Below are 25,242 nucleotides of genomic sequence, written 5' to 3' on the forward strand. Positions count from 1 at the left end.
TTCATTCTCAGGATGTAGGAGTTGCTGCAAAGGCTGGCATTTGCTGCCCATCCCTAAACTGAGTGTCTGGCCAGGTCCCTACAGAGGGCAGATAGAAGTCAACCATGTTGGTGTGGGACTGGACTCACATATAGGCCCAGACCGGGTAAGGACGGCAGATTCCCTTCTTTAAAGGACATTAGTGAACCCGAGCACCAGTTTGAAATAAATTCACCTTCAGCTGACGGCACCAGTTGGAAGTTAAAGTGCCGAGCCTCTAAAGATTTACGGCGAGGGGAGGCGTCAACACGGACCTTTCAAACATTGACCAGCCATTCTATGTTTGAAGAAAAGGCAATTAACAGGATTGTTGCACGGTCTGTACCTCGTGATAGAGAGCGGGCGAATATCTTCAATCAGTTACCAAGCCCTCTCACAAAAAGAAAGTAGTCAGAAAGAAGCAAGTTAGTTTTCTTTTCCTTTCATGTTCTCTCACCCACTCTTCTGATTGCATTGATGTCTGTAACCTCCTCCAGCCCTACAACCCTCCCAGATCTCCGCACTCCTCCAATTCTGGCCTCTTACGTATTCCAGGTTTCCTTCACTCCACCATTGGCGGCCGTGCCTTCAGCTACCTAGGTGCTAAGTTCTGGAATTCCCTCCCTAAACCTCTCCGCCTCTCTCTCCTCCTTTAAGGCGCTCCTTAAAACCTCCCTCTGTGACCAAGCTTTTGGTCACCTGTCCTAATATCTCCTTATCTGGCTCGGTGTCAGATTTTGTTTGATAATCACTTCTGTGAAGCGCCTTGGGATGATTTTTACTACATTAATGGCACTGTATAAATGCAAGTTGTTGTTGAACCTCACTGGGGTAAATGTTCACAGTGCTGGGGTCACTGCAGTTCCTCAGCTCGATGACCACTCTTGGTGTGTCAGCCTGGACACTGAGCTATTCATTCATGGGAGGGAGATACAGTTCAATCTGATCCTGTCCCCACCGACCACACAAACACGCATGCTGGTCAACAGAGCCAGGCGAGAAAAGACCACGGTCCATCGAGTTCGCCTTCTACCATCCTGGTAGTCGCGTGATACAACACTAATGGTGTTGTTGACCAATCACAGCAATCAATCTCGATCAATAAGTCTACAACAGACCCAGACATGAGGTGAGGAAAACCCCCAGTGGTAGAGAGCTTTGGGAACCAGAGGTCCAAAGTCACCTGTTCCTCCTGAGCTCGCTACACGTCACATCTCAAATTACTCAGATACTGTATACCAATGGGATTATTGGACAGTAATCCAGTCGGAGGGTAACGTTGGTTAATTAACACCCACCCAGCCCTCCCCACCTCCACCTATAGCCAAAAGGTGGAAGCCCAATTGGAGGATCCCTGTTCATGCCCTTGGCTGAGACTACTTAATTCAGGCTGGGGATTGAGCCCGCAGCCCTCCTGATCCACACAGCTGATCAGTGCAGTGGATGGTGATCGATCTATGGAGGTGGGGGGGTGGGCTGAGTGAAAGAGTGCAACGAGCAAAGCGACACATCAGTAAACTAGAAGCCCCCCTCCCACCCACCCCCGAGTGACACACAGACCCACTGACAGGACGGTTACTGTTCAGAGTAAGTGCCTGAGTCAACAGACAGAGAGACCTGCAGGGAACAAAGGGTTAACACTGTCACTTTAAACACCGACGACTTTCTCTGTAAAAATGAACCTTTTGAAAGATTTGCGAGAGCGTTTATGCCCAGTATCTTTCTACCAGGAGGTCAGATACTTACAGATTTGACGGGGTTCAAGCTATGAGAGTAAATCAAAGCGCTTACCATTTCCTGATTTATAATGGGGGTTTGTTTCTCTGGGGTCGATTGTCCACGCCTCGTTTCCCCCGCTGCTGTTGTACGCATGCCCCAGGGAAAGCTAGGAGGTTGTACAGTTATCTCCCTTGGTATAATTCTAAACTATACAACCTACTACCTCAGCCTGGGAGCACACAGCGATCGGCCCAGCGACTCCTGCAGCAGAGGGTCAAAGAGAAGTGGTTGTCGGGGCTTGGGAGGGGGAGTGGGGGGGAGAGAGGGGGATGGGGGTGAGGAGGGTGGGGGTGGGGTTAGTGGGGGTGAGGGGGGGGTGGGGTTAGGGGGGGTGAGGGTGAGGGGGTGGGGTTAGGGAGGGTGAGGGTGAGGGGGGTGGGGTTAGTGGGGTGAGGGGTGGGATTAGGGGAGGTGGGGGTGAGGGAGGGTGGGGCTAGGGTGGTGAGGGGGTGAGGGGCAGTAGGGGTAAGGAGGGGTGGGGTGGGGTGAGGGGGGTGGGGGTGAGAGGGGGTGGGGGTGAGGGGGGGTGGGGGTGATGGGGTGGGGTTAGGGGGGTGAGGGGGTGGGGGTGAGGAGTGGTGGGGTTAGTGGGGTGAGGGGTGGGATTAGGGGAGGTGGGGGTGAGGGAGAGTGAGGTTAGGGGGGTGAGGGTGAGGGGGGTGGGGTTAGGGGGGTGAGGGGCAGTAGGGGTAAGGAGGGGTTGGGTGAGGGGGTGGGGTGATGGTGGTGGAGTTAGGGGGGATGAGGGCTGGGATTGGGGGGGTTGGGGGGTGGGGTAAGGGGGTGGGGGTGAAGGGGGTGGGGGTAAGGAGGGGTGGGGTGAGGGGTTGGGGTGAGGGGGGGAATGTGGGGTTGTAATGAAAGAGGGACAGAAGGGGTTGTATCGGTCCGAAGTTTGGAGTTGGGAGTTTTCTCTATATCACTGTGCTTTCTAAAGGCATGACTGGATGACACAAACACACCCTGAGAGGGAGAAAAATCGGAGAAATCCATAAACAAGGCCTCGTTCCACTTGTGGGGAGATTAAGAAATACACACAGACACACAGACACACCTCTCTCCCCCCAAAACACACCACCACCCCAGCCAGTTAGCACTTAATGGCAGCAAGCTCTTTTCAGTTCTAATTTTAAGAAAAAGGATCTTTGTCAACATTGACGCTGTCATTAATGAAAGGACAGGGCCCAAAAACCAGTCCACTTCAATCAGGCCCGCATTATGGCCCTCCGAGCTCTTCTCATCCCTATAAAGTAGTTCTGATGTCCCTCCTTCTCCCCCCCAAAGGAAAGCTTACAACAGCACTGATGTCCAGTGAGAGCTTATTCTACAGAGAGCTCGCCGAACATGGTAAGGGTAAGGTGTGGCTGTAGTGAATCTGAGAGACATCAATCAGTCAGATGAACTTGTTTTAATTGCCCATTTCTGGTCTAACGACTATCCTAAGACACACGTTCTTTTTTCTCTTTCACGGCTAATCCCAAGTGGAGATCTCGTTTCACGGTGATTCATAAAATGTTATCACAAGGAATTTTAAAAAATTAAATAACTATAAGCTTTTTGGGTCAGTATTTCCAGAGGGGAATGTAAATGATTGGGTGAAACAGTTAATTATTGTCAGGGAGTTGCTCGCTGGGAGGTCTGCATCACCACTGACTCACGGGTTGGGACATCCACACTCTCAGCCCCACCCTGTTACAAAAGAAAGAAAGAAATCAGGATTAAAAGTTGGCTCAGCTAGCTTCAGTATGTGAGGAGGCTCGTGTGGAGCAGAAACAGCAGCACAGACCCGTTGGCCGAGTGGCCTGTACCTGTACTGTAAAATTCAAAGTCATTCTATTTTAATGTTCATTATCACGCGGTGGTTGCTACGACCCGGTTCCTCCGCACCTCCGCACACAACACGCAAAGGGCCCCCCCCACCCCCCCCGCGGGACTAACGATCGCCCTTGGGGCTGTCTGAAGCCGAGCGCAGTCTCAGTGTCCGACACTGATAATCGCCACGAGAGATCTTTATATCCCTGTCTTGGCCGTTCGTTGCCGAAAGAAGGCTGTGTTGTCTCGTCACCATGTAGACACAGACCTATAGACACGAGCTTGTGAGAGATGCGAAACACAAGTTCGGATCTACGGGTTAGTGGCAGCTGGCTCCACACTTTCAACATCTGTCTCCAGCTGGCTTCTCCTCTTCCTCCTTGTTTCGTTCATCTCCTCTCTCTTGTCCCTAATGGCATCCACCCTCCTCTCTTCTTCCACCCCCCTTTCTTTCCCCCTCTCCCCTTTTATGTTTACACAAAGAAACCGCACGTCATGTATGAACACAGATGTCAAAAATAACTCGGGTGTTTAGACAAACACATCCTAAACTAGAGATTTCCTTTTCTTTTCGTTGCCGTTTTAAATGAATTTGCAAAAGTCACTGCCTCTCTCAAATCAAAAGCTGACCAAAGGGCGGGACAGAAACAAAGCTTTCAGAAACAATGATAAAACACCAACATTGCGATCTGGTTGCTCTGAGCGTGCGTGTAGGGCCATCTGTTAGCTCTCAGTTTCAACTCCTAGCGTAAGGTGTCGATGCCTCGTCAGGCTGCGTCTATCTCGCTAGGCCGAGTTCTGAGGTCCTAAAATAGGAGGAAAAAAGAGAGAAATGAAAAGAAGCTTTTAAAGGCTTCGAGTGAAATCATTCACTGCTAAAACTGCCAGAATGACCAACTTAGTACAATTAAGCGTGACAAGGCTTCGCGATTCCAAAAACGTTGGAACTAAAAAAATCAGAAAGCCGCTTTAGCATCCAATCTTGGACATCAAGAGTTGGACGTTTGTGGGCCTGTGTGTAAAAAATAAAGTTTCTGGCTTAAATTACTGTCAAACTGGTGACATAGTCACAGAATCGAGTGAAAAGTATGATTCCTCATCTAAGCAGAACTGTTATTGGAAGAAATACTTGACTAGAATTCTGGAAGCTTTGCTTTGTACCAGAGCAGGCTCCTTGGCTAGCTACCCAGGCTCCTTCTGCATGCCAAGCTTGGACAGTCTTTGTGTCTCTGTTTCTCGCTCTTTCTTTCTTTCTTTCGCTCTCGCGCCTCTCACCCCCCCGCGCCCCCCACCCCCCCCCCGGCCTCAACTCAACCACCGAAAAAGCAATAAAGCCTTTGGATCAATGTTAAGTGTGACTTACAGCTCAAGTCTCACACCTCACACACATACACGCGCAATGCGAAATTGCGAAAGAGAACGGAAATGTGCAGCTGGACCGTGGCAGCAACCCACCCCACCCCACCTCCCGTAACGAAAGCGATCGAATTAAAACGTTCTATTAAAAAAGCCGAGTCGCAGGCCTCACCTTTCTGCTCGCCCTCTCTCCGTTGGAAGAACGTAAAAAATGAAAAAGAAAACACAAAAAAAAAGCTGACCCGTTTTCCAAAAAATCTACACGCAGGACAATGACTTTGTTTAGTGGGGAGGGAGGGAGGGAGGGGGGTTCAAATGGACCTTTGTCCGAGCTCTCCCCCTCCCCTCTCCTCACCTCCCCCCCACCCACGTACCAACCCTCCTCCCCCTTCCGCTCCCCTCTGTTCACCAAACGTCCTGCCTCATTTTAAGATGCGTTGCCGTTTGTGAGAAGAAGGCCTATCCGAAGACACGGAGAAATTCGACCAACGTTGGAAGACGAGCTGCCAACTCACACACACACACTCGCACACACACACTCGCACACACTCACACACACTCACACACACACACTCGCACACGCTCTGAGCAGTGTCCCCTGTAATTCCATCTTCCAGAAAAGAGGGAGGAAAAACACACAGACACAAGCAAAGGGGGAGCTGGAATCCTTTCTGTAATCCGAAAAGGTCACCCAATAGATTTTTATCCTTCGCGAATGGAGTGGTTTCCCTTGCAATTAAATCTGCTGACCGCACAAGCCAGCTGTTTCCTCTTTCTAGCAAAAAATATGGCGATTACAATTCTTTTTATCGCCTGACGGGATTAGGATGGAAATATTTGCCTCGATTCTTAAACAACAACAAACAAGAATTAAAAAAAATTACGAAACAAAGAGATGTAACAGTTTTCAAACGGCAGGGAATTTGTGGTTCGTGCCCCCTTCAATCTGATACCGCCCCAACCTAACAAAGCTGGTGCCATGCAGTGCCCGGGCACTGCGCATTCTTACCGAGTACAGCGACATTTGGCTGATGGATAGCCGTCTGCGGAGAGGGCGAGAGGGGGAACGAAAGATTTGCAGGCTCACAAAGACTTGGGAGAGTTAACACACATACATACACACACACACAAAAAAACTTGGCCATTCAATCGCGACCAAACTTCTAAATTCCCAGCCAGAAAACTTTGAAGGAGCCTCTTTTAGTTCTTTTTCTCTCTCTCTCTCTCTCCCCAAGTGTTAAATGGTAATTAAGAACGAAAGGGGTGGAAGGAAAGAGAGAGAGAGAGAGAGAGTGAGAATGAGATAGAGAGAGAGAAAGTGAGAGAGCGCGCAAAGGGCTTAGTGTGGATCTTGGCAGGATATATGAAGCCCGACAATCTGAATTTTAAAATCAGATGGTACCCTGCAAATCTTGAATGCAAAGAGAAGACAAATCTGCTTTGAAATGCAGTTCTGGTGCCAAGTAATTTTAACACTTTCAAGACAGAGGCACAGGTCAGGGAAGCGAGAGAAAGGGAAGGACGATTACAGACAGCATTCTGTGTGGATGTCTGCACCCTGCCAAACACGAACAATATGGAGTAACCCTGGCACCGGGGAGACATTAGCAGTTCTCCCGCTTTGCGCCGATTACCCCTCGCTACTTTCCCATTCAAACTATGAGCTTCCCTCGAGGCTAATAACTTGAGAACCACATTATGTCAAAATAACTATTTCTATTTGACAATACGATGGGGGGGGGGGGTTCGGGAGGGAGAAATGCTTGCTAAAGACGGACGCCAAAAAGAAGAAGAAAAAAAAAAGACCTGAGCCCATTGTGTCCAAAGCGGTGTTTTCTTTAACTCACCAGGAACGACCGAACATTCCCGAGCGTCGGGATTTTTTTTTACGCTGTGCGGACAGGGCGAGAAGCTGGGGTCTTTTAAGAAGAAGGGCCGAGGATTCATTCACTGACTGTCCACTCGCGGTCGATGTAAAAAGATAAAAGGAGGTTTTCTTCTTTAAAAAAAATTAAAGCGATTATATTAGTGAGTTTACAGCTGGAGAAAATAAATAATTTTTAAAAAAATTAACGTAATATAAAACTAACCCCCCCACCCCCCACAGACACCTAAAAACAAACCCCCAAAAGTCGTTCAGAGTCCCTGAACTGTTGTTCTGGTCCCTGCTTTAACTGGAAGCATCAAGAGGCAACATCTGTTTGTAAAATCGCCAAGACTGAGCCATTCGATTTTTTTTTGGCATGCTCTTTAGAAGCAGAGAGCCATGACAGAGAGGAGAGAGTATTCACAAGCTGCCTGACTGCAGCGCACCGCCTCTTACAATCCCATTTTTTCTCCCTCTGTCGTTCGGGTTTTTAATAAGCGGCCTCTTCCTATGGGTTAACAGCTGGACTGGAGGTACAGAGTTCCAACATACCTTTACCCAGCAAGAACAAGGCAACTCCTGAAGGAGCTTTTTTCCCCCTCTCTCTCGTGAAGTCAATGACTATCTTTTTGTGTGTGTGTCTGTGTGTGTGTGTGTGTGTGTGCGGAGGGGGGTGCGCGTGGGGTGGGGGGGTGGTGGAGGGCTGATGCTTCTTTACGCAGTCTTTTCAGCACCGGCTCCGAGGGGAGGGGGCTTGTTGTTGGGTGGGGGGGGGGGGGTTGAAACAAGACAAAAGCTCACGGGCTTTAACAAGTCCGTGACCAGAAAGAGAGAGAGAGAACAAGAGAGAGAAATGAGAGGGAGAGAAAGAACGAGAGAGAGAGAAAGAAATGATAGGGGGAGAGAGAGAGAAATGAGAGGGAGAGAGAGTAATGAGGGAGAGAGAGAAATGAGATGGAGAGAGCGAGAGAGAGATAGAGAGAAATGAGAGGGAGGGAGAGAGTGAGAGAAATGAGACAGAGTGAGAGAGAACACAATAATTTGCATGCTGAATGCTCACAACTGCAATACAGCTAGCCTCAGTTATTTAAAAAAATATCGAGAAGCATAATTCTTGAGAAAGAGAAAAGAAATACTGCATACAATTATACATAAAATATTCTGGTTAAATGAATGTACACTCCTAATCTGTCCTCGCACAAAACAAACACGTACAAAATAACCAGGCATGTTACTATGGAGACTTATGTAAACTCTTGAGTATAGGCATGAATCTTGGCCTTTCCCCCATATCCCATCTTGCATTCTGCTCACGGATTACTGCGGCAGTATTACACCAATCATGGACATTAATCTCGAGCTTCAAATGTGCTGACTGGGAAGGAAGCAGCTAGGGATCATTTTTCAAACTGAAAACCTGATTCGCAGCATCGCGCACACACACACACACACACAAAATATACAAGAAAGAGAATCGAAATAAAGGATTGCTCGGGCAAAGGGGCGTTCAAACTGGAGTATGGTGCATGGGGCCTGCTGTCTTCTCCTCCCCCCCCCCCCCACCCTGCGGCCCTCCTCTCTCTGTTCCCCCCCCCACCGACCATTTGAATACCCGGGCCCCCAGTGCCCCATGTCTGGCGCCGGGCCGTTGAGATGTCTGAAGAGCCACCAGCCATCGTGCGCCAGTGGAGGACCCATTAACGCCAGGAGACGGTGAATTGTTCAGACCCTTGTGGCCTAGTCAATGGCTTGAAGACACCAAGGCATCTGAAGGCGATATCGACCAAGTAAAGCACCAGACAGTGCAGGATGAGCAATTCCCCTACTAGTACTTTCTTTGTAAATGGATAGACAGAAACATAACATTTTGGAACTGATCATTTCACTCCAGTGTTCCAAATCCCATTGTGCTTCTAACAGTATAATTAACACGATGCATTAAAGTGTATAGATACCCAATTAAACTTCACGGAGATTATTTGTGGCAGGGCAGGGGTATTAGAATGAACATCTTCGTGTTGTGTTAATGTATTTGAGGGTGGATTGTTGCCAGAGAACAACTCCAGCATCCAAAATACTGGAGCGTTTACAGTCAAATATAACAAAGGAATGATGGCCCCTCTCTTCCTCCCCTTCCCACCCTTCCCCAGAAAACTCTCGTGTGCGGCTCAATTTAAAGCAATAAAATTGCTGATTTAAAAAAAAAAATCATTTTGAGCTCGCCCTGCCCCCTGCACTGTTCCTCCCCTCTCACCACCTTCTTATGCTAAATTAATCTTTATATAAATAAAAAATGGTGTCTCTCTCACGATGCAATCACACACATCTTCATTTTAAGCGTTCATTCTGTGACCTTGGCCTTAGACCTCACTCTCTTGAAATCTCGATGTGGTGCAAAGTGCCTGAAATGGGTTAAAAAAAAAATTTCGAAAAGAGAAAGAGAAAAAAAAAGTTGTCTGGAGCCGAACTCTCGCCTTCTGTGATTTAACAGTGAACAGCGCAGGACAAGCTGGCTGCATAGCAACCTGAGATTGGCAGGCAGCCAACTCATTTCACTAGCAATTGATCGTGGCACCTAGCCATCATACTGGGGCCTCAAAGACCAGTACCATCATGCATCTGACATTCACAGCCTGGCTTTCTGCCAGAGATAAAATTCTCTATTAAAAAAAGAGAGAGAGACAGGAGGTGGAGAAATAGAAAGAGAGAGACGGAGAGCTGCTAAATGCCGATTTAAAATAAAAGATAATACCTGGCCAGGCAGCATCGAGATGTCTGTGCTCTCTATATATATATTTTTTCTTTCACATGCCAGGTCGCTTCACATGACTTCAGTTTTTTCTGTATGTACCCTGGCAAATAAACCACTAGACTAAGCACTAGACTGCGCTCTGCTATGCACTGTTTCCTAACCTTAGTTAACTCTCCTCCCACTTCTCTGACTCCGGCCCTTCCCCGAGCCAAGGGAAGTGGGGTGCTGAGTGCAAACGCTGATCACCCAGAGCGCGGAGTGAACTCCGAACTTTGTTCCTTGTTCATTAAATGGATTTTTAAAGCTATAATTAGTCGCTCAGCTATTTCTCCGATTGGAGACCGACGCCAAGTGTTATTTAAGATCCTTCTTTGCCAACACGTCTAATCGAGGTGTTTTGGATTCATAAGATAAATCTCATGCCAAGCGATCGGATTTACAATGAACTCGTCTGGTGTAGCCTCATTCCCTAACCTCCATTCTTCTCCTTGTAGGCTCCAACAGCTGCTCATTCCTGTTAGTAACACCGTTAAACCTTCCCCTTTTTAACATTTTATTTCCCCTACGTTTTAACCAATTATAATGCTATAATGACCACATCCTCTCTAATAATCTTTTAAAGGGATGCTGCTTTTATGGGCAAGAAAAAAAATATTGGCTGCACTAACATTGTTTCTTTTCAAACACAAAGAGGATTGAAATCCATCTTCACATTACTTTAGTACAATATTATCGCAATGTAATTGGTGCCAACTCTACCCTCTCCCTGAAACAACAAAGGAATTTACCAAAGAGTGCCCCTTTAAATACCCACAACTCGCATTTCAATAATGCCTCTGGTAGAGAAAGAGAGTAAGAAAGAGTGAGAGAAAGAAAAGAAAGACAGAATGAAAGAAAAAGAAAGGAGAGAGAGAGAAAGAGAGGAAGAAAGAGAGAGAGAAAGAACTTGCATTTATATATCGATGTGAGTGTGAGCTCAGTGTGAGTGTAAGGGTGAGGGTGAATGTGAGCTCGGTGTGGGTGTAAGGGTGAGGGTGAATGTGAGCTCGGTGTGGGTGTAAGGGTGAGGGTGAATGTGAGCTCGGTGTGGGTGTAAGGGTGAGGGTGAATGTGAGCTCGGTGTGGGTGTAAGGGTGAGGGTGGATGTGAGCTCGGTGTGAGTGTAAGGGTGAGGGTGAGTGTGAGCTCGGTGTGGGTGCAAGGGTGAGGGTGAGTGTGAGCTCGGTGGGGGTGTGAGTGAGAGGGTGAGTGTGAGCTCGGTGTGGGTGTAAGGGTGAGGGTGAGTGTGAGTTTGGTGTGGGTGTGAGTGAGAGGGTGAGTGTGAGCTCGGTGTGGGTGTAAGGGTGAGGGTGAGTGTGAGCTCGGTGTGGGTGTAAGGGTGAGGGTGAGTGTGAGCTCAGTGTGGGTGTAAGGGTGAAGGTGAGTGTGAGCTCGGTGTGGGTGTAAGGGTGAGGGTGAGTGTGAGCTCGGTGTGGGTGTGAGTGAGAGGGTGAGTGTGAGCTCAGTGTGGGTGTAAGGGTGAGGGTGAGTGTGAGCTCGGTGTGGGTGTGAGTGAGGGTGAGTGTGAGCTCGGTGTGGGTGTGAGTGAGGGTGAGTGTGAGCTCCGTGTGGGTGTAAGGGTGAGGGTGAGTGTGAGCTCGGTGTGGGTGTAAGGGTGAGGGTGAGTGTGAGCTCGGTGTGGGTGTAAGGGTGAGGGTGAGTGTGAGCTCGGTGTGGGTGTAAGGGTGAGGGTGAGTGTGAGCTCGGTGTGGGTGTAAGGGTGAGGGTGAGTGTGAGCTCGGTGTGGGTGTAAGGGTGAGGGTGAGTGTGAGCTCGGTGTGGGTGTAAGGGTGAGGGTGAATGTGAGCTCGGTGCGGATGTAAGGGTGAGGGTGAATGTGAGCTCGGTGTGGGTGTAAGGGTGAGGGTGAGTGTGAGCTCGGTGTGGGTGTAAGGGTGAGGGTGAATGTGAGCTCGGTGTGGGTGTAAGGGTGAGGGTGAATGTGAGCTCGGTGTGGGTGTGAGTGAGAGGGTGAATGTGAGCTCGGTGTGGGTGTGAGTGAGGGTGAGTGTGAGCTCGGTGTGGGTGTAAGGGTGAGGGTGAGTGTGAGCTCGGTGTGGGTGTAAGGGTGAGGGTGAATGTGAGCTCGGTGTGGGTGTAAGGGTGAGGGTGAGTGTGAGCTCGGTGTGGGTGTGAGTGAGAGGGTGAGTGTGAGCTCGGTGTGGGTGTGAGTGAGAGGGTTAGTGTGAGCTCGGTGTGGGTGTGAGGGTGAGGTTGAGTGTGAGCTCGGTGTGGGTGTAAGGGTGAGGGTGAGTGTGAGCTCGGTGTGGGTGTAAGGGTGAGGGTGAGTGTGAGCTCAGTGTGGGTGTAAGGGTGAGGGTGAGTGTGAGCTCGGTGTGGGTGTAAGGGTGAGGGTGAGTGTGAGCTCGGTGTGGGTGTAAGGGTGAGGGTGAATGTGAGCTCGGTGTGGGTGTAAGGGTGAGGGTGAGCTCGGTGTGGGTGTGAGTGAGAGGGTGAGTGTGAGCTCGGTGTGGGTGTGAGTGAGAGGGTGAGTGTGAGCTCGGTGTGGGTGTGAGGGTAAGGGTGAGTGTGAGCTCGATGTGGGTGTAAGGGTGAGGGTGAGTGTGAGCTCGGTGTGGGTGTAAGGGTGAGGGTGAGTGTGAGCTCGGTGTGGGTGTAAGGGTGAGGGTGAATGTGAGCTCGGTGTGGGTGTAAGGGTGAGGGTGAGTGTGAGCTCGGTGTGGGTGTAAGGGTGAGGGTGAGTGTGAGCTCGGTGTGAGTGTAAGGGTGAGGGTGAGTGTGAGCTCAGTGTGGGGTTGAGGGTGAATGTGAGCTCGGTGTGGGTGTAAGGGTGAGGGTGAATGTGAGCTCGGTGTGGGTGTAAGGGTGAGGGTGAGTGTGAACTCGGTGTGGGTGTAAGGGTGAGGGTGAGTGTGAGCTCGGTGTGGGTGTAAGGGTGAGGGTGAGTGTGAGCTCAGTGTGGGTGTAAGGGTGAGGGTGAGTGTGAGCTCGGTGTGGGTGTAAGGGTGAGGGTGAGTGTAAGCTCGGTGTGGGTGTAAGGGTGAGGGTGAGTGTGAGCTCGGTGTGGGTGTAAGGGTGAGGGTGAATGTGAGCTCAGTGTGAGTGTAAGGGTGAGGGTGAGTGTGAGCTCGGTGTAGGTGTAAGGGTGAGGGTGAGTGTGAGCTCAGTGTGGGTGTAAGGGTGAGGGTGAGTGTGAGCTCGGTGTGGGTGTAAGGGTGAGGGTGAGTGTGAGCTCGGTGTGGGTGTAAGGGTGAGGGTGAGTGTGAGCTCAGTGTGGGTGTAAGGGTGAGGGTGAGTGTGAGCTCGGTGTGGGTGTAAGGGTGAGGGTGAGTGTGAGCTCGGTGTGGGTGTGAGTGAGAGGGTGAGTGTGAGCTCGGTGTGGGTGTAAGGGTGAGGGAGAGTGGGAGCTCGGTGTGAGTGTAAGGGTGAGGGTGAGTGTGAGCTCGGTGTGGGTGTGAGTGAGAGGGTGAGTGTGAGCTCGGTGTGGGTGTAAGGTTGAGGGTGAGTGTGAGCTCGGTGTGGGTGTAAGGGTGAGGGTGAGTGTGAGCTCGGTGTGAGTGAGGGTGAGTGTGAGCTCGGTGTGGGTGTGAGCGAGAGGGTGAGTGTGAGCTCGGTGTGGGTGTAAGGGTGAGGGTGAGTGTGAGCTCGGTGTGGGTGTAAGGGTGAGGGTGAGTGTGAGCTCGGTGTGGGTGTGAGTGAGAGGGTGAGTGTGAGCTCGGTGTGGGTGTAAGGGTGAGAGTGAGTGTGAGGTGGGTGTGAGTGTGAGGGTGAGGGTGAGCTCGGTGTGAGTGTGAGCTCAGTGTGGGTGTAAGGGTGAGGGTGACTGTGAGCTCGGTGTGGGTGTGACTGAGGGTGAGTGGGAGCTCGGTGTGGGTGTAAGGGTGAGGGTGCGTGTGAGCTCGGTGTGGGTGTGAGTGAGAGGGTGAGTGTGAGCTCGGTGTGGGTGTAAGGGTGAGGGTGAGTGTGAGCTCGGTGTGGGTGTGAGTGAGAGGGTGAGTGTGAGCTCGGTGTGGGTGTAAGGGTGAGGGTGAGTGTGAGCTCGGTGTGTGTGTAAGGGTGGGGGTGAGTGTGAGCTCGGTGTGGGTGTGAGTGAGAGGGTGAGTGTGAGCTCGGTGTGGGTGTAAGGGTGAGGGTGAGTGTGAGCTCGGTGTGGGTGTAAGGGTGAGGGTGAGTGTGAGCTCGGTGTAGGTGTAAGGGTGAGGGTGAGTGTGAGCTCAGTGTGGGTGTAAGGGTGAGGGTGAGTGTGAGCTCGGTGTGGGTGTGAGGGTGAGGGTGAGTGTGAGCTCGGTGTGGGTGTAAGGGTGAGGGTGAGTGTGAGCTCGGTGTGGGTGTGAGTGAGAGGGTGAGTGTGAGCTCGGTGTGGGTTTAAGGGTGAGCGTGAGAGTGAGCTCGGTGTGGGTGTAAGGGTGAGGGTGAGTGTGAGCTCGGTGTGGGTGTAAGGGTGAGGGTGAGTGTGAGCTCGGTGTGGGTGTAAGGGTGAGGGTGAGTGTGAGCTCGGTGTGGGTGTAAGGGTGAGGGTGAGTGTGAGCTCGGTGTGGGTGTAAGGGTGAGGGTGAGTGTGAGCTCGGTGTGGGTGTAAGGGTGAGGGTGAGTGTGAGCTCGGTGTGGGTGTAAGGGTGAGGGTGAGTGTGAGCTCGCTGTGGGTGTAAGGGTGAGGGTGAATGTGAGCTCGGTGCGGATGTAAGGGTGAGGGTGAATGTGAGCTCGGTGTGGGTGTAAGGGTGAGGGTGAGTGTGAGCTCGGTGTGGGTGTAAGGGTGAGGGTGAATGTGAGCTCGGTGTGGGTGTAAGGGTGAGGGTGAATGTGAGCTCGGTGTGGGTGTGAGTGAGAGGGTGAATGTGAGCTCGGTGTGGGTGTGAGTGAGGGTGAGTGTGAGCTCGGTGTGGATGTAAGGGTGAGGGTGAGTGTTAGCTCGGTGTGGGTGTAAGGGTGAGGGTGAATGTGAGCTCGGTGTGGGTGTAAGGGTGAGGGTGAGTGTGAGCTCGGTGTGGGTGTGAGTGAGAGGGTGAGTGTGAGCTCGGTGTGGGTGTGAGTGAGAGGGTGAGTGTGAGCTCGGTGTGGGTGTGAGGGTGAGGTTGAGTGTGAGCTCGGTGTGGGTGTAAGGGTGAGGGTGAGTGTGAGCTCGGTGTGGGTGTAAGGGTGAGGGTGAGTGTGAGCTCGGTGTGGGTGTAAGGGTGAGGGTGAGTGTGAGCTCAGTGTGGGTGTAAGGGTGAGGGTGAGTGTGAGCTCGGTGTGGGTGTAAGGGTGAGGGTGAGTGTAAGCTCGGTGTGGGTGTAAGGGTGAGGGTGAGTGTGAGCTCGGTGTGGGTGTAAGGGTGAGGGTGAATGTGAGCTCAGTGTGAGTGTAAGGGTGAGGGTGAGTGTGAGCTCGGTGTGGGTGTAAGGGTGAGGGTGAGTGTGAGCTCAGTGTGGGTGTAAGGGTGAGGGTGAGTGTGAGCTCGGTGTGGGTGTAAGGGTGAGGCTGAGTGTGAGCTCGGTGTGGGTGTAAGGGTGAGAGTGAGTGTGAGCTCGGTGTGGGTGTAAGGGTGAGGGTGTGTGTGAGCTCGGTGTGGGTGTAAGGGTGAGGGTGAGTGTGAGCTCGGTGTGGGTGTGAGTGAGAGGGTGAGTGTGAGCTCGGTGTGGGTGTAAGGGTGAGGGAGAGTGTGAGCTCGGTGTGAGTGTAAGGGTGAGGGTGAGTGTGAGCTCGGTGTGGGTGTGAGTGAGAGGGTGAGTGTGAGCTCGGTGTGGGTGTAAGGGTGAGGGTGAGTGTGAGCTCGGTGTGGGTGTAAGGGTGAGGGTGAGTGTGAGCTCGGTGTGGGTGTAAGGGTGAGGGTGAGTGTGAGCTCAGTGTGGGTGTAAGGGTGAGGGTGAGTGTGAGCTCGGTGTGGGTGTAAGGGTGAGTGTGAGCTAGTTGTGGGTGTAAGGGTGAGGGTGAATGTGAGCTCGGTGTGGGTGTAAGGGTGAGGGTGAGTGTGAGCTCGGTGTGGGTGTAAGGGTGAGGGTGAGTGTGAGCTCGGTGTGAGTGTAAGGGTGAGGGTGAGTGTGAGCTCAGTGTGGGGTTGAGGGTGAATGTGAGCTCGGTGTGGGTGTAAGGGTGAGGGTGAATGTGAGCTCGGTGTGGGTGTAAGGGTGAGGGTGAGTGTGAGCTCGGTGTGGGTGTAAGGGTGAGGGTGAGTGTGAGCTCGGTGTGGGTGTAAGGGTGAGGGTGAGTGTGAGCTCGGTGTGGGTGTAAGGGTGAGGGTGAGTGTGAGCTCGGTGTGGGTGTGAGGGTGAGGGTGAGTGTGAGCTCGGTGTGGGTGTGAGTGAGAGGGTGAGTGTGAGCTCGGTGTGAGTGTGAGTGAGAGGGTGAGTGTGAGCTCGGTGTGGGGGTGAGGGTGAGTGTGAACTTGGTGTGGGTGTAAAGGTGAGGGTGAGTGTGAGCTCGGTGTGGGTGTAAGGGTGAGGGTGAGTGTGAGCTCGGTGTGGGTGTAAGGGTGAGGGTGAGTGTGAGCTCGGTGTGGGTGTAAGGGTGAGGGTGAATGTGAGCTCGGTGTGGGTGTAAGGGTGAGGGTGAGTGAGAGCTCGGTGTGGGTGTGAGTGAGAGGGTGAGTGTGAGCTCGGTGTGGGTGTGAGTGAGAGGGTGAGTGTGAGCTCGGTGTGGGTGTTAGGGTGAGGGTGAGTGTGAGCTCGGTGTGGGTGTAAGGGTGAGGGTGAGTGTGAGCTCAGTGTGGGTGTAAGGGTGAGGGTGAGTGTGAGCTCGGTGTGGGTGTAACGGTGAGGGTGAGTGTGAGCTCGGTGTGGGTGTAAGGGTGAGGGTGAATGGGAGCTCGGTGTGGGTGTAAGGGTGAGGGTGAGTGTGAGCTCGGTGTGGGTGTAAGGGTGAGGGTGAGTGTGAGCTCGGTGTGAGTGTAAGGGTGAGGGTGAGTGTGAGCTCAGTGTGGGGTTGAGGGTGAATGTGAGCTCGGTGTGGGTGTAAGGGTGAGGGTGAATGTGAGCTCGGTGTGGGTGTAAGGGTGAGGGTGAGTGTGAGCTCGGTGTGGGTGTAAGGGTGAGGGTGAGTGTGAGCTCGGTGTGGGTGTAAGGGTGAGGGTGAGTGTGAGCTCAGTGTGGGTGTAAGGGTGAGGGTGAGTGTGAGCTCGGTGTGGGTGTAAGGGTGAGGGTGAGTGTAAGCTCGGTGTGGGTGTAAGGGTGAGGGTGAGTGTGAGCTCGGTGTGGGTGTAAGGGTGAGGGTGAATGTGAGCTCAGTGTGAGTGTAAGGGTGAGGGTGAGTATGAGCTCGGTGTGGGTGTAAGGGTGAGGGTGAGTGTGAGCTCAGTGTGGGTGTAAGGGTGAGGGTGAGTGTGAGCTCGGTGTGGGTGTAAGGGTGAGGGTGAGTGTGAGCTCGGTGTGGGTGTAAGGGTGAGAGTGAGTGTGAGCTCGGTGTGGGTGTAAGGGTGAGGGTGAGTGTGAGCTCGGTGTGGGTGTGAGTGAGAGGGTGAGTGTGAGCTCGGTGTGGGTGTAAGGGTGAGGGAGAGTGTGAGCTCGGTGTGAGTGTAAGGGTGAGGGTGAGTGTGAGCTCGGTGTGGGTGTGAGTGAGAGGGTGAGTGTGAGCTCGGTGTGGGTGTAAGGGTGAGGGTGAGTGTGAGCTCGGTGTGGGTGTAAGGGTGAGGGTGAGTGTGAGCTCGGTGTGGGTGTAAGGGTGAGGGTGAGTGTCAGCTCAGTGTGGGTGTAAGGGTGAGGGTGAGTGTGAGCTCGGTGTGGGTGTAAGGGTGAGGGTGAGTGTGAGCTCGTTGTGGGTGTAAGGGTGAGGGTGAATGTGAGCTCGGTGTGGGTGTAAGGGTGAGGGTGAGTGTGAGCTCGGTGTGGGTGTAAGGGTGAGGGTGAGTGTGAGCTCGGTGTGGGTGTAAGGGTGAGGGTGAGTGTGAGCTCAGTGTGGGTGTAAGGGTGAGGGTGAGTGTGAGCTCGGTGTGGGTGTAAGGGTGAGGGTGAGTGTAAGCTCGGTGTGGGTGTAAGGGTGAGGGTGAGTGTGAGCTCGGTGTGGGTGTAAGGGTGAGGGTGAATGTGAGCTCAGTGTGAGTGTAAGGGTGAGGGTGAGTGTGAGCTCGGTGTGGGTGTAAGGGTGAGGGTGAGTGTGAGCTCAGTGTGGTGTAAGGGTGAGAGTGAGTGTGAGCTCGGTGTGGGTGTAAGGGTGAGGGTGAGTGTGAGCTCGGTGTGGGTGTAAGGGTGAGGGTGAGTGTGAGCTCGGTGTGGGTGTAAGGGTGAGGGTGAGTGTGAGCTCGGTGTGGGTGTAAGGGTGAGGTGAGTGTGAGCTCGGTGTGGGTGTGAGTGAGAGGGTGAGTGTGAGCTCGGTCCGGGTGTAAGGGTGAGGGAGAGTGTGAGCTCGGTGTGAGTGTAAGGGTGAGGGTGAGTGTGAGCTCGGTGTGGGTGTGAGTGAGAGGGTGAGTGTGAGCTCGGTGTGGGTGTAAGGGTGAGGGTGAGTGTGAGCTCGGTGTGGGTGTAAGGGTGAGGGTGACTGTGAGCTCGGTGTGAGTGTGAGTGAGGGTGAGTGTGAGCTCGGTGTGGGTGTGAGTGAGAGGGTGAGTGTGAGCTCGGTGTGGGTGTAAGGGTGAGGGTGATTGTGAGCTCGGTGTGGGTGTAAGGGTGAGGGTGAGTGTGAGCTCGGTGTGGGTGTGAGTGAGAGGGTGAGTGTGAGCTCGGTGTGGGTGTAAGGGTGAGGGTGAGTGTGAGCTCGATGTGGGTGTGAGGGTGAGGGTGAGTGTGAGCTCGGTGTGAGTGTGAGTGAGTGTGAGCTCAGTGTGGGTGTAAGGGTGAGGGTGACTGTGAGCTCGGTGTGGGTGTGACTGAGGTGAGTGGGTGCTCGGTGTGGGTGTAAGGGTGAGGGTGCGTGTGAGCTCGGTGTGGGTGTGAGTGAGAGGGTGAGTGTGAGCTCGGTGTGGGTGTAAGGGTGAGGGTGAGTGTGAGCTCGGTGTGAGTGTAAGGGTGAGGGTGAGTGTGAGCTCGGTGTGGGTGTGAGTGAGAGGGTGAGTGTGAGCTCGGTGTGGGTGTAAGGGTGAGGGTGAGTGTGAGCTCGGTGTGGGTGTAAGGGTGAGGGTGAGTGTGAGCTCGGTGTGGGTGTAAGGGTGAGGGTGAGTGTGAGCTCGGTGTGGGTGTAAGGGTGAGGGTGAGGGTGAGCTCGGTGTGGGTGTGAGGGTGAGGGTGAGTGTAAGCTCGGTGTGGGTGTAAGGGTGAGGGTGAGTGTGAGCTCGCTGTGGGTGTGAGTGAGAGGGTGAGTGTGAGCTCGGTGTGGGTTTAAGGGTGAGGGTGAGTGTGAGCTCGGTGTGGGTGTAAGGGTGAGGGTGAGTGTGAGCTCGGTGTGGGTGTAAGGGTGAGGGTGAGTGTGAGCTCGGTGTGGGTGTAAGGGTGAGGGTGAGTGTGAGCTCGGTGTGGGTGTAAGGGTGAGGGTGAGTGTGAGCTCGGTGTGGGTGTAAGGGTGAGGGTGAGTGTGAGCTCGGTGTGGGTGTAAGGGTGAGGGTGAGTGTGAGCTCGGTGTGGGTGTAAGGGTGAGGGTGAGTGTGAGCTCGGTGTGGGTGTAAGGGTGAGGGTGAGTGTGAGCTCGGTGTGGGTGTAAGGGTGAGGGTGAGTGTGAGCTCGGTGTGGGTGTAAGGGTGAGGGTGAATGTGAGCTCGGTGCGGGTGTAAGGGTGAGGGTGAATGTGAGCTCGGTGTGGGTGTAAGGGTGAGGGTGAATGTGAGCTCGGTGTGGGTGTGAGTGAGAGGGTGAATGTGAGCTCGGTGTGGGTGTGAGTGAGGGTGAGTGTGAGCTCGGTGTGGGTGTAAGGGTGAGGGTGAGTGTTAGCTCGGTGTGGGTGTAAGGGTGAGGGTGAATGTGAGCTCGGTGTGGGTGTAAGGGTGAGGGTGAGTGTGAGCTCGGTGTGGGTGTGAGTGAGAGGGTGAGTGTGAGCTCGGTGTGGGTGTGAGTGAGAGGGTGAGAGTGAGCTCGGTGTGGGTGTGAGGGTGAGGTTGAGTGTGAGCTCGGTGTGGGTGTAAGGGTGAGGGAGAGTGTGAGCTCGGTGTGGGTGTAAGGGTGAGGGTGAGTGTGAGCTCAGTGTGGGTGTAAGGGTGAGGGTGAGTGTGAACTCGGTGTGGGTGTAAGGGTGAGGGTGAGTGTGAGCTCGGTGTGGGTGTAAGGGTGAGGGTGAGTGCGAGCTCGGTGTGGGTGTAAGGGTGAGGGTGAATGTGAGCTCGGTGTGGGTGTAAGGGTGAGGGTGAGTGTGAGCTCGGTGTGGGTGTGAGTGAGAGGGTGAGTGTGAGCTCGGTGTGGGTGTGAGTGAGAGGGTGAGTGTGAGCTCGGTGTGGGTGTGAGGGTGAGGGTGAGGGTGAGCTTGGTGTGGGTGTAAGGGTGAGGGTGAGTGTGAGCTCGGTGTGGGTGTAAGGGTGAGGGTGAGTGTGAGCTCAGTGTAGGTGTAAGGGTGAGGGTGAGTGTGAGCTCGGTGTGGGTGTAAGGGTGAGGGTGAGTGTGAGCTCGGTGTGGGTGTAAGGGTGAGGGTGAATGTGAGCTCGGTGTGGGTGTAAGGGTGAGGGTGAGTGTGAGCTCGGTGTGGGTGTAAGGGTGAGGGTGGGTGTGAGCTCGGTGTGAGTGTAAGGGTGAGGGTGAGTGTGAGCTCAGTGTGGGGTTGAGGGTGAATGTGAGCTCGGTGTGGGTGTAAGGCTGAGGGTGAATGTGAGCTCGGTGTGGGTGTAAGGGTGAGGGTGAGTGTGAGCTCGGTGTGGGTGTAAGGGTGAGGGTGAGTGTGAGCTCGGTGTGGGTGTAAGGGTGAGGGTGAGTGTGAGCTCAGTGTGGGTGTAAGGGTGAGGGTGAGTGTGAGCTCGGTGTGGGTGTAAGGGTGAGGGTGAGTGTAAGCTCGGTGTGGGTGTAAGGGTGAGGGTGAGTGTGAGCTCGGTGTGGGTGTAAGGGTGAGGGTGAATGTGAGCTCAGTGTGAGTGTAAGGGTGAGGGTGAGTGTGAGCTCGGTGTGGGTGTAAGGGTGAGGGTGAGTGTGAGCTCAGTGTGGGTGTAAGGGTGAGGGTGAGTGTGAGATCGGTGTGGGTGTAAGGGTGAGGGTGAGTGTGAGCTCGGTGTGGGTGTGAGTGAGAGGGTGAGTGTGAGTTCGGTGTGGGTGTAAGGGTGAGGGTGAGTGTGAGCTCGATGTGGGTGTGAGGGTGAGGGTGAGTGTGAGCTCGGTGTGAGTGTGAGTGAGTGTGAGCTCAGTGTGGGTGTAAGGGTGAGGGTGACTGTGAGCTCGGTGTGGGTGTGACTGAGGTGAGTGGGTGCTCGGTGTGGGTGTAAGGGTGAGGGTGCGTGTGAGCTCGGTGTGGGTGTGAGTGAGAGGGTGAGTGTGAGCTCGGTGTGGGTGTAAGGGTGAGGGTGAGTGTGAGCTCGGTGTGAGTGTAAGGGTGAGGGTGAGTGTGAGCTCGGTGTGGGTGTGAGTGAGAGGGTGAGTGTGAGCTCGGTGTGGGTGTAAGGGTGAGGGTGAGTGTGAGCTCGGTGTGGGTGTAAGGGTGAGGGTGAGTGTGAGCTCGGTGTGGGTGTAAGGGTGAGGGTGAGTGTGAGCTCGGTGTGGGTGTAAGGGTGAGGGTGAGGGTGAGCTCGGTGTGGGTGTGAGGGTGAGGGTGAGTGTAAGCTCGGTGTGGGTGTAAGGGTGAGGGTGAGTGTGAGCTCGCTGTGGGTGTGAGTGAGAGGGTGAGTGTGAGCTCGGTGTGGGTTTAAGGGTGAGGGTGAGTGTGAGCTCGGTGTGGGTGTAAGGGTGAGGGTGAGTGTGAGCTCGGTGTGGGTGTAAGGGTGAGGGTGAGTGTGAGCTCGGTGTGGGTGTAAGGGTGAGGGTGAGTGTGAGCTCGGTGTGGGTGTAAGGGTGAGGGTGAGTGTGAGCTCGGTGTGGGTGTAAGGGTGAGGGTGAGTGTGAGCTCGGTGTGGGTGTAAGGGTGAGGGTGAGTGTGAGCTCGGTGTGGGTGTAAGGGTGAGGGTGAGTGTGAGCTCGGTGTGGGTGTAAGGGTGAGGGTGAGTGTGAGCTCGGTGTGGGTGTAAGGGTGAGGGTGAGTGTGAGCTCGGTGTGGGTGTAAGGGTGAGGGTGAATGTGAGCTCGGTGCGGGTGTAAGGGTGAGGGTGAATGTGAGCTCGGTGTGGGTGTAAGGGTGAGGGTGAATGTGAGCTCGGTGTGGGTGTGAGTGAGAGGGTGAATGTGAGCTCGGTGTGGGTGTGAGTGAGGGTGAGTGTGAGCTCGGTGTGGGTGTAAGGGTGAGGGTGAGTGTTAGCTCGGTGTGGGTGTAAGGGTGAGGGTGAATGTGAGCTCGGTGTGGGTGTAAGGGTGAGGGTGAGTGTGAGCTCGGTGTGGGTGTGAGTGAGAGGGTGAGTGTGAGCTCGGTGTGGGTGTGAGTGAGAGGGTGAGAGTGAGCTCGGTGTGGGTGTGAGGGTGAGGTTGAGTGTGAGCTCGGTGTGGGTGTAAGGGTGAGGGAGAGTGTGAGCTCGGTGTGGGTGTAAGGGTGAGGGTGAGTGTGAGCTCAGTGTGGGTGTAAGGGTGAGGGTGAGTGTGAACTCGGTGTGGGTGTAAGGGTGAGGGTGAGTGTGAGCTCGGTGTGGGTGTAAGGGTGAGGGTGAGTGCGAGCTCGGTGTGGGTGTAAGGGTGAGGGTGAATGTGAGCTCGGTGTGGGTGTAAGGGTGAGGGTGAGTGTGAGCTCGGTGTGGGTGTGAGTGAGAGGGTGAGTGTGAGCTCGGTGTGGGTGTGAGTGAGAGGGTGAGTGTGAGCTCGGTGTGGGTGTGAGGGTGAGGGTGAGGGTGAGCTTGGTGTGGGTGTAAGGGTGAGGGTGAGTGTGAGCTCGGTGTGGGTGTAAGGGTGAGGGTGAGTGTGAGCTCAGTGTAGGTGTAAGGGTGAGGGTGAGTGTGAGCTCGGTGTGGGTGTAAGGGTGAGGGTGAGTGTGAGCTCGGTGTGGGTGTAAGGGTGAGGGTGAATGTGAGCTCGGTGTGGGTGTAAGGGTGAGGGTGAGTGTGAGCTCGGTGTGGGTGTAAGGGTGAGGGTGGGTGTGAGCTCGGTGTGAGTGTAAGGGTGAGGGTGAGTGTGAGCTCAGTGTGGGGTTGAGGGTGAATGTGAGCTCGGTGTGGGTGTAAGGCTGAGGGTGAATGTGAGCTCGGTGTGGGTGTAAGGGTGAGGGTGAGTGTGAGCTCGGTGTGGGTGTAAGGGTGAGGGTGAGTGTGAGCTCGGTGTGGGTGTAAGGGTGAGGGTGAGTGTGAGCTCAGTGTGGGTGTAAGGGTGAGGGTGAGTGTGAGCTCGGTGTGGGTGTAAGGGTGAGGGTGAGTGTAAGCTCGGTGTGGGTGTAAGGGTGAGGGTGAGTGTGAGCTCGGTGTGGGTGTAAGGGTGAGGGTGAATGTGAGCTCAGTGTGAGTGTAAGGGTGAGGGTGAGTGTGAGCTCGGTGTGGGTGTAAGGGTGAGGGTGAGTGTGAGCTCAGTGTGGGTGTAAGGGTGAGGGTGAGTGTGAGATCGGTGTGGGTGTAAGGGTGAGGGTGAGTGTGAGCTCGGTGTGGGTGTAAGCTCGGTGTGGGTGTAAGGGTGAGGGTGAGTGTGAGCTCGGTGTGGGTGTAAGGGTGAGGGTGAGTGTGAGCTAGGTGTTGGTGTGAGTGAGAGGGTGAGTGTGAGCTCGGTGTGGGTGTAAGGGTGAGGGAGAGTGTGAGCTCGGTGTGAGTGTAAGGGTGAGGGTGAGTGTGAGCTCGGTGTGGGTGTGAGTGAGAGGGTGAGTGTGAGCTCGGTGTGGGTGTAAGGGTGAGGGTGAGTGTGAGCTCGGTGTGGGTGTAAGGGTGAGGGTGAGTGTGAGCTCGGTGTGAGTGTGAGTGAGGGTGAGTGTGAGCTCGGTGTGGGTGTGAGTGAGAGGGTGAGTGTGAGCTCAGTGTGGGTGTAAGGGTGAGGGTGAGTGTGAGCTCGGTGTGGGTGTAAGGGTGAGGGTGAGTGTGAGCTCGGTGTGGGTGTGAGTGAGAGGGTGAGTGTGAGCTCGGTGTGGGTGTAAGGGTGAGGGTGAGTGTGAGCTCGGTGTGGGTGTGAGGGTGAGGGTGAGTGTGAGCTCAGTGTGGGTGTAAGGGTGACTGTGAGCTCGGTGTGGGTGTGACTGAGGGTGAGTGGGAGCTCGGTGTGGGTGTAAGGGTGAGGGTGCGTGTGAGCTCGGTGTGGGTGTGAGTGAGAGGGTGAGTGTGAGCTCGGTGTGGGTGTAAGGGTGAGGGTGAGTGTGAGCTCGGTGTGGGTGTAAGGGTGAGGGTGAGTGTGAGCTCGGTGTGGGTGTAAGGGTGAGGGTGAGTGTGAGCTCGGTGTGGGTGTGAGTGAGAGGGTGAGTGTGAGCTCGGTGTGGGTTTAAGGGTGAGGGTGAGTGTGAGCTCGGTGTGGGTGTAAGGGTGAGGGTGAGTGTGAGCTCGGTGTGGGTGTAAGGGTGAGGGTGAGTGTGAGCTCGGTGTGGGTGTAAGGGTGAGGGTGAGTGTGAGCTCGGTGTGGGTGTAAGGGTGAGGGTGAGTGTGAGCTCGCTGTGGGTGTAAGGGTGAGGGTGAGTGTGAGCTCGGTGTGGGTGTGAGGGTGAGGGTGAGTGTGAGCTCGGTGTGGGTGTGAGGGTGAGGGTGAGTGTGAGCTCGGTGTGGGTGTGAGTGAGAGGGTGAGTGTGAGCTCGGTGTGGGTTTAAGGGTGAGGGTGAGTGTGAGCTCGGTGTGGGTGTAAGGGTGAGGGTGAGTGTGAGCTCGGTGTGGGTGTAAGGGTGAGGGTGAGTGTGAGCTCGGTGTGGGTGTAAGGGTGAGGGTGAGTGTGAGCTCGGTGTGGGTGTAAGGGTGAGGGTGAGTGTGAGCTCGGTGTGGGTGTGAGGGTGGGGGTGAGTGTGAGCTCGGTGTGGGTGTGAGGGTGAGGGTGAGTGTGAGCTCGGTGTGGGTGTAAGGGTGAGGGTGAGGGTGAGCTCAGTGTGGGTGTGAGTGAGAGTTTGGGCTCTCCTTTCACTCTTCCGTCTTCCTGAGTCAACACTCTGTGACGGTTGGTATCCGTGTATCCATTCCATTTCCTTTCTCTCCTTTTTCTTTTCTTTCCCAGAGTCTATGGAAGCTTGGAGTTGTGAGGACAGAGAAGCCTGAGGATGAGCAGTGGTTTGGCGAATAGTTGAGGCTAAGGTATTAATCAGGCGGGTTGGCAAATAATCCCCCAAAAAGATCAGCCAGGGTTCCTGCTCCGGATCACTGTCCAGTAACTCATGCTTGTGTGAGGACATGTTTGAAGCCCCCTACTGTTAAATGTTGTGGCGACTACAGCTGGTCCAAGGCTGGGTATTCTGCGGCAAGTGTCTCATCTCCTGACTCTCCACCACCTGCAAGGCACAAGTCAGGAGTGCGGTGGAATACTCTATATTTGCTTGGATGAATGCAGCTCCAACAACACTCAAGATGCTCAACACCATCCAGGACAATGTAGCCCGCTTGACTGGCACCCCATCCACCACCTTAAACATTCACTCCCTCCACCACCGGCGCACCGTGGCTGCAGTGTGTACCATCTACAAGATGCACTGCAGCAACTCGCCAAGGCTTCTTCGACAGCACCTCCCAAACCCACAACATCTTCCACCTGGAAAGACAAGGGCAGCAGGCGTATGGGAACACCACCACCTCCAAGTTCCCCTCCAAGTTGGTTTGGAAATATATTGGCTGTTCCTTCATCGTGGGTCAAAATCCCGGAACTCCCTCCCAAACAGCACTGTGGGA

General features: G+C 54.1%; 1 protein-coding gene across 1 annotated transcript in view; it reads right to left on the reverse strand.

The window, feature by feature from the left end:
• Window positions 1-3,729: 3,729 nt before the first annotated feature.
• Window positions 3,730-25,242, reverse strand: part of LOC147100233 (uncharacterized) — a 61,796-nt gene continuing 40,283 nt past the window's right edge. The window contains exons 2-3 of the mRNA XM_085968220.1: window positions 9,585-11,325; window positions 3,730-4,415 (exon numbers count right to left, since the gene is read on the reverse strand). Coding sequence (XP_085824346.1) covers window positions 10,314-11,325 — 1,012 coding nt within the window. The 3' untranslated portion in view covers window positions 3,730-4,415; window positions 9,585-10,313. The remainder of the gene's footprint in view (window positions 4,416-9,584; window positions 11,326-25,242) is intronic.

Source organism: Somniosus microcephalus, chromosome 26 (assembly GCF_052327205.1).
Source record: "Somniosus microcephalus isolate GS21.2 chromosome 26, FLI_Smic_1.0, whole genome shotgun sequence".
In the NCBI taxonomy this organism is placed as follows: domain Eukaryota; kingdom Metazoa; phylum Chordata; class Chondrichthyes; order Squaliformes; family Somniosidae; genus Somniosus; species Somniosus microcephalus.